This window comes from Mangifera indica, chromosome 8 (assembly GCF_011075055.1).
Source record: "Mangifera indica cultivar Alphonso chromosome 8, CATAS_Mindica_2.1, whole genome shotgun sequence".
Classification (NCBI taxonomy): Eukaryota; Viridiplantae; Streptophyta; class Magnoliopsida; order Sapindales; family Anacardiaceae; genus Mangifera; species Mangifera indica.
Genome location: NC_058144.1, coordinates 15,040,487 through 15,048,851, shown reverse-complemented (window position 1 = coordinate 15,048,851; position 8,365 = coordinate 15,040,487). Strand labels below are relative to the sequence as shown.

Sequence of the window (8,365 nt, the reverse complement as noted above, 5' to 3'; positions counted from 1 at the left end):
ATGTTTTAACAATTATAAACCTCGAATCAAAGAAAGTTCAGATTCTAGTTCAAGTCAAGATTAGTCATAGTCGTTGAATTTCATGTCCATATTTATTTCATGCATATTTGTTTATTTTTTAATTATGATTATGTTAAACTCTCAATGTTGATATAATATATATGTTTTATGGATTATTTGTGAGAATTTTGAGACTGGTAGAATTAAATTATTCTCGTCTGGAATATACATTGACGCAATTGGATTAATTATTAAAATGTGAAACATTTGTGTTATAGACGATGATTGGGAATATAGTGAACTTTCGACTCTATACCTTATATGACATATTTTAATCTTTAATGTACAATTGCGACAATAAAATGTGTATATATCTTATTGTTGGTGTTGTGTTGCGTAGCTCTGTAGTTATATATTGAAATGGCTTCGAAAACATAATTGCCGATTTGAATAAGGGAGAAAGATTGAATGGAGACAATTATAAAATATGGAGAATGAGAATGCACTATATCCTAGATGAACAGGATGCCTTGGAAGCTGTTAATCAGGTTATGGATGAGCCCCAACTGGCTGAGGGGCAGAATCCTAATAATGCCCAACATAGGCGTAATATGGACGCTTATAATTCCTGGAAAAAGAAAGATTCGACTGCCAGAGGAATACTCATCAGCTCAATGAATGATGATATTGCTTATCAGTATGAGCAATTTAAAACTGCAAATGCTATGTGGGTAGCATTGACAGAAAAGTTTAGAGGAACGACCGTCTCTAAACTGCGGCAGTTGACCATTAAGTTCGACACATATAAGAAAGTTCCCAATAAGCCAATGAAGCAACATCTGAGGGAAATGCCGAACATGATAATTGAGCTGAAGAAAGCTGGGCATGATTTGACTGATGAACAGCAAGTGCAAGTTGTTATACGATCTCTTCCTGATAGTTGGGAGCATATGAAAGTGAACATGACCCATAATGACAATATCAGGACTTTTGATGATATTGCTCGCCATCTTGAACTAGAAGCTGAGCGCCTAGAGTCTGCTGGACTAAATGCTCAAGCATATGTTGCTGAGTCTAGTTCGAAGAAATTTTCTGGCTAGAAGAGAAAATGGCGAAAATCAGGAAAAGGAAAAGAGATCGTCCAAGGACCTGTGAACAAGAACAAACGGTTCAAGCGCAAAAGAGGCAAGCGCTATGGGAAAAGAGATAAGTCTAAACTGACCTATTATAACTGTGGTAACAAGGGTCATTTCGCCCGTGAATGCACGGAGCCGAAAAAAGTATTGTCTTATCTTGTCTCAAATTGTGAGATTTATGTTTCCAGTACCGTTTTCTAAACTGAATCTCATCCTATGTGGACTGTAGACTCAGGACCAACGACCATGTAGCTCGTGACAGAGACACTTTCGTAGAATTTCGTCGAATACCGAGAGAAACACGGTGGATATATGTAGGTAATAATACCAAAGTTGAAGTGAAAGGAATGGGCACATGCAAATTGGTTTTGCGCGGTGGTCAAACCTTGTACCTACATGATGTTTTATATGCTCCAGAAATTCGACAAAATCTGGTCTCTGTAATGGTTCTGTTAAAATTAGGATATTGTTTTATTTTCTCTGAGAACTTGGTTAAGCTTTTTTATAACGATATGTTTTATGGATGTGGATTTATGTCTGAAGGTTTTATGGTGTTGGACACCTTAAATTGTATTAATGATAATACTGTTAGTTTTTCTTTATTTGCAACTCCTAATAGCCTAGATGTGGATGCAAATAAATGGCATGCTAGATTAGGGCATATTGGCCAAGAGAGAATGAACAAATTGGCCCGTGAAGGTTTATTAGGACCTGTCACGAAAATAGATTTGCCTATTTGTGAGCATTGTCTAGCAGGAAAAACTACTAGAAAACCTTTTGGCAAAGCTATTAGAGCTGAAGTTCCTCTGCAACTTGTGCACTCAGATATTTGTGGACCTATGAATGTTAGAGCTAGAAAAGGAGTATTCTATTTCATCGCTTTCATAGATGATTATTCACGTTTTGGTTATGTCTATTTGATCTCCCATAAGTCAGAAGCAATAAATTGCTTTAGACATTATATGAATGAGGTTGAGAATCAGTTAGACAAAAGAATAAAGCCTTGAGAACTGATCGAGGTCGTGAATATTTATCTACCGAATTTAAGGAATTATGTAGTGAAAAAGGAATTATGAGGCAATTGACGATTCCTAGAACTCCGCAACAAAATGGTGTAGCAGAGAGACGGAATCGAACACTGTTGGAAATGGTTAGGTCTATGATGGCGCAAGCAAATCTTCCAATTTCGTATTGGAGAGATGCTTTAATGACTGCGACTTATATACTTAACCGTGTGCCTACTAAGTCAGTAATTTCTACACCTTATAAGTTATGGACAAGTAGAAAACTTGAATTAAATATGATGCGCCCTTGGGGGTCAGCTGCATATATCCATGACACATTCCATAAATTCGGAAAATTGGATCCAAGAGGTAAGAAATGTATCTTTATAAGATACCTTGAACATTCCAAAGGGTACGTGTTCATAGGAGAGGACTCTGATGGAAGAGTGACTGAAATAGAATCTCGAGATGTGACATTCATACAAAATGAATTTCCTGAAAAGGGTGATATCGATAAAAGTCTTCATCTGTATGAAACGGAAGAGGAATGTGGAGAAGGTTCGTCCTAGTGACCATTAGTTGTGTCACAAGAGATGATGTCTCTACCTATTACAGATAGTGGGAGCAATGAGGTTATGCTCCAACCTATTTCGGATAGTGGGAGCGAAGATCCTCAATTGCGAATGAGCGAACGTTCTCGAATCCCCAAGAGACGTTTCGAAATTGAAAATGAAGTTTTCATAACTGCTCCTTCGGAAGACGATGAGCCTAAAAATATCAAAGAAGCTCTATCATCCCTTAATAAGGAAAAGTGGCAAGAAGCATTAGAGGAAGAAATGAAATCCATGGAACTTAACCAAGTTTGGAGTCTAGTGGACATACCGCCGGATCGAAAACCCATTGGGAATAAATGGATTCTTAAAATTAAACGAAAGGCGGATGGCTCAATAGATAGATACAAAGCTCGCCTAGTGGTAAAAGACTATACTCAACAAGAAGGTATAGATTATGAAGAAACTTTTTCGCCCGTTGTGAGATTTACTTCAATCCGTGTCATTCTAGCTATAGTAGCACACTTAGATCTAGAATTGCATCAGATGGATGTCAAAACAGCTTTTCTTAATGGAGAGCTCGACAAAGAAATCTACATGGATCAGCCTGTAGGTTTCGTGGTAAAAGGCCAAGAGCGTAAAGTATGCAAGCTCCAAAAATCTATATATGGCCTAAAACAGTCATCAAAACAATGGTACTTAAAATTTCATAAGGCAATATTGTCTTATAATTTTAAGATGTTAGAACAAGATCATTGTGTTTATGTGAAAAGATCTGATGACAAGTTTGCAATTCTATCTCTTTATGTGGATGATGTGCTGATAGCTGGGAGTGATTTGGAATATGTGATAATCATTAAAAATTGGTTATCTGCAAATTTTGACATGAAGGATATGGGTGAAGCAGATTATATTTTAGGTATAAAAATCAAAAGAGATCGTTCAAAAAGACTTTTGGCTCTGTCACAAGAGCGTTATATCCAAAAGATTCTAGAACGATTCAACATGGGAAACTACAAGCCTGTAGATAATCCTGTGTCAAAAGACGATTTATTGAGCCAAAACTTGTGTCCAAAGACTCAAAACGAAATAAATGAAATGTCTCTTGTACCTTATTCAAATGCGATTGGAAGTCTTATGTACGCGATGATGTGTACTCGTCCCGATATATGCTTCGCTGTCGGATTGGTTAGTCGATATCAATCAAATCCAGAAAGGGAGCACTGGAAGGCTGTAAAAAGGATATTGAGATATCTGAAAGGCACTGTGGATTATTATTTATGCTACCAAGGAAAAGATTTGCGTATCGTTGGCTATTCGGATGCTGATTGGGGTGGTGACTTGGACCAACGCAAATCAACTTCAGGTTATGCTTTCTTACTCCAAAATGGCGCTATATCTTGGAGTAGTAAGAAACAAACGTGCATAGCCTTATCCACAATGGAAGCAAAATTTGTAGCATGTTCTGCTGCTGTGCAAGAAACTGTTTGGTTGAAAAGATTTTTTGAGAATTTGGGTGTAATGGATGCATCAGTTGGTCCTATAGTTATGCATTGTGATAATCAAGCTGCAATAGCTTTCACAAAGGATCCCAAATTTCATAATAGAACCAAACATATCGACACCAGATATAACTTTATCAGAGACATCATTTCGAAGAAGGAAGTGATCGTACAATATATTTCTACGCATAACATGATTACTGATCCTCTAACAAAACCGATCTCAAGAGATGTATATCTTGCACATGTTAAGTCCCTTGGCTTGCGTAGAATGTGATAGATGACTTGTTGAGTATATATTGTACTTGTAACACAACGTTAAAACATCAAAGAGTTTGAATTTATTTTATGTGTTTGAATTCATGGTGTTTATAGATATACACATTGTTTATTTTTGAAATCTCAACAAGATGATAATGTCACACAAGTTTGATTGGCTCTCTCACACGAGCAATCGCCTTTGACGCTGAGGAGAGCGTGCAAAGATGAGACGTATTTCTTGAGGTTAATGCGGTTTGAAGAATGCACTTAGAAAATGAGAATTGTTCAAGAAATGAATTATTTAATATGTCGCCTTGATGATTAATCAAGATGAGGTCATGACTTGATAGATTTGAAAATGACCGATTTGGATTCCCCACGTCCAAATAACTTGTGAATGCCAGATGTGAGTTCTTAATAGATAAAGACACCTACAAGATTGGAGAGATGATTAAGAACTCAGGTTAGGCGTTGTGTGCAGTGACTGAACTAAGATCTGTACAATGTTGGTAATGACATTTTGAAAAGATACACATTGTAGCACATGATTCATACCATGTGTGCATGAATAAGACGACCGCTTGAAGTAGTGGAAGGATGAATCCCTGCTCCTTCACTGTGTGAGACTTTATGAGGATTACCTCATGATGGTACCCTTTGACTCTTTATTGTTATTTGATGTTTATTCTTAGTGTTGCTATCTTAGCTTGAAACTTATGGCTATGAATGATTCAGTCTATGGAACATGACTAGAAAAGCAGTTAAGTTTAAATTGAGAATTCCGAGTAGATGAGGAAGACTTATATATTACGTGTGTCCATTGGCCGGTCGGTCATGTCACTCATACAGGAGATTGGACTTGATCATGGATACATAGGAATATAACACAATAATAAATGAGAGATTAAAGGGAGCTAGTGTTATCGAGTAAGTCTGGGGTGCTGCGAGACTAACACTTTATTTTATTTTAGGTTGAAGCGACTATGTTATTCCTAACAGATGCATAGTAAATTAGCTCCCAAGTGCAGGTTGCTCGCAAGGTCGCATGACACATTTGCTAGTATGAATTGCTCTATTATGTAAGATTTCTGTAGAAGAGTATTGTGATTCGGATCACCCATCATATGTGAGTAGGAGATATTGGATCCGGTCCACCCATGATGGGTTGACCCGATCCATTAGGGTTATAAGTTAACCCATGATTGGCGATATTACTATATTACCCTTGGCAGTTATTTTTAATAACTGTCACTCCCTCTTTTATATAAATGGAATGTAACTTCCATTGGGAAGTTAACTGAAACAGAAGCATAATCACAGAAAAGCAATACAGAGAAAAAATATCACAGAACTCTTCCAAATCAATTCTCTGGAAGAATTCTTGCAGAAACGAAAGAGATAATAAGCAAATCGTGTTGTGGACATTTCCAAGAGTGCATCGAATCACCGAATCATCCCCAATTGTCAGATTCAGGCAAACCGGGTATGCTTTCTATGATCCTGAATTAGTTTGATTATGCTTACAATTACTAATTGTCACATCTAATTAAAGAAAACTTTTTTTTATCGATACTGCTAAGTTGGACTTGTTTTCTCTAACTACGTCTTCGTGACTTACCTTATACTTGAATTGGAACAACTATATTTCATATGCTCCGCCAACAAGAACTAAATAACTCACACATATAACCTTCAAATAGTATCACTCGTAATTTTTTTTATACATGTTACTATCATTATTCTCTTAATGTCTATTAACAATATTTTTTTTTTTCAATTTTGTCAATTATTATTTTTCTTTAAAATATTTTCATAATGAAAAAACTTACTCTGTTGTAAACAAAAATGTGTGCAAGTAATTGAGACGACTCCACTTTTGTAGACTCTATTGATCAAGAATTTGTACAATATAAACACTGTAACATAGACCTTATACAGTCTTTATTACAATATTTACATTACATTCATTCTTGATCAATTGATTCTACAAAAGTTTAAACACTTTTTTCGTTTCAAATATATTAAGTATTTTATTATCAAAATATTTTAAAGAAAAATAATAATTAACAAAATTGTAAATGCAAAATAGAAATTAAATTGTTAATAGATATTAATGGTGACAGTAATAGTTATACAAAAAATGCAAAAGAAACTATTAGACAATCACCCATGTGAGTATTCGGTTCTTCTAAGTGGTTGAATATATGAAAAATAATTGTCTCGGCTCAAGTATTGAGTAAGTCAAGAAGACGTAATTAGAGAAAACAAGTCCATTATGATGTAACTGATAAAATAAAGTGTTTTATTCAATTAAATACGACAATTAGTAATAGAAAATGATTTTATATTTATTGAAAATATACAAAAAATGTGTTTTGAATTATCGAATTGTAATTTACAATCAGTTGTATTAATTTAGAAGGAACTTTATATTAGTAAATTTAAATAATTATTTTTTTATTTATATAAAAATGGGTCAACCCGTTTAGGGCCCAACATAACATAATCCTATATATATAGAGTCGTATTGTAGGTCTTCCCATTTTTGTAGCCTAACCCAACACGAAGGCACGTGACTGTGTTGGCCAAAGACTTGGCATGGTTTACATGCCTAGTGGCTTGGGTCAAAGTTGACCCGACCCACCTTTGTCTCTAATCAAGACCCAGAAGGTCCATCTAAGAACTTTTTGGCCCATTCCACTTCTCAAATTTTAGTTGTTAGAACCTTATAAGTTGCCTTTAATATCTTCAAAGTTTATTTAAACAAAATTAATTATTAAAACCTTATAAGTTGCCTATAATATGTTGGAAGTTTATAAAATATATAAACATTAGGGTTCTAAGTGAAATTACCCAATTTCCTTCAGATAAAGCAAAAATGCCTCATTAACATGAAATGACCAGAATACCCTCATATATAAACAAAACCAAATCAAATCCCTACCCAGTTTTTCCTCAAATTTTTTGTTTTCATTTTCAAAGAATTCCTGAGGCTTCCACGAGTTCCGATGACAATGAGAGACTTTGGCATTTTCAACGACATTTTTTAAGTTTTCTTATGACAAAAATGACAAATAAGATAAGTACATCGTCCCTTATCTTGTTTGAATTATTTTGGTGTTAAAATTTTATTGATTAGAAGAAGATTTTGGGTGTTATTAGTTTAGGGTTTTTGATTTTGAAAAATTGATTTTATGGGTTAATTCTTGCATGTTTTGGATGAATTAGTTGAGAACTATTGCGTTATAGTAGGTGTAAATTCGTTTGTTGTTAAACTATTCATTACAAAATGAGATTTGGTTAAAAAATATGGATTTTTGATTTGGTTGCTTCATCTCAAGGAATCTCAAGATGGATAAATATCCCTTAAGTTGGATTGATGCCTTTAGGGGGGGAGGGGGGGTTGCAAATTTTGAAACCATAATGATCTTAAGGGAACCTCAGGAAAGGGGAAAATTGCGATTTTTTGAACAATATATCTTGGGGGGACCACAAGGGAGGGGGGAATTTTGATTTTTTAAATAATGCGACCTAGGGGAACACATTCTAGGGTGGAAATTGTGAGTTTTTGAAACAATAGGGCTTGTGGGAGAGAGGGAACTTGTTAAAAAGGCAAATTGATATTTTATCTCTTCTAAGGTTTCTCAACATGTAGTTTTTTAATTTCATATCCATTTTTTTTTCTAAGGTTTTCCCATGTATAGTTTTTGAATTTCAGGTTTATTTTTTTATTCTTCTCATTCTAAGATTTTTTAACGTGTAGCTTTCAAATCAGGTTAGTTTTTTTCCCATTATAAGGTTTTTTGACATCTAGTTTTCAAATTTGAGATCAAATTTTATTATTTTTCATATCTAGGATTTTTTGACATGTAGATTTTGGATTTTAGGTTGGTTTTTTCAATTTTTCTCAT

General features: G+C 34.7%; 1 protein-coding gene across 1 annotated transcript; it reads left to right on the top strand.

The window, feature by feature from the left end:
• The first annotated feature begins 500 nt into the window (after window positions 1–500).
• LOC123224005 lies at window positions 501–1,100 on the top strand. The gene has a single exon (XM_044647489.1). The coding sequence runs from the start codon at window positions 501–503 to the stop codon at window positions 1,098–1,100; it is 600 nt and encodes a 199-aa protein (XP_044503424.1).
• Window positions 1,101–8,365: the final 7,265 nt, after the last annotated feature.

What these genes read in the sequence shown, in the direction of transcription:
- LOC123224005 (XM_044647489.1), top strand. Translation starts at nt 501, where the DNA reads ATGCACTATATCCTAGATGAACAGGATGCCTTGGAAGCTGTTAATCAG.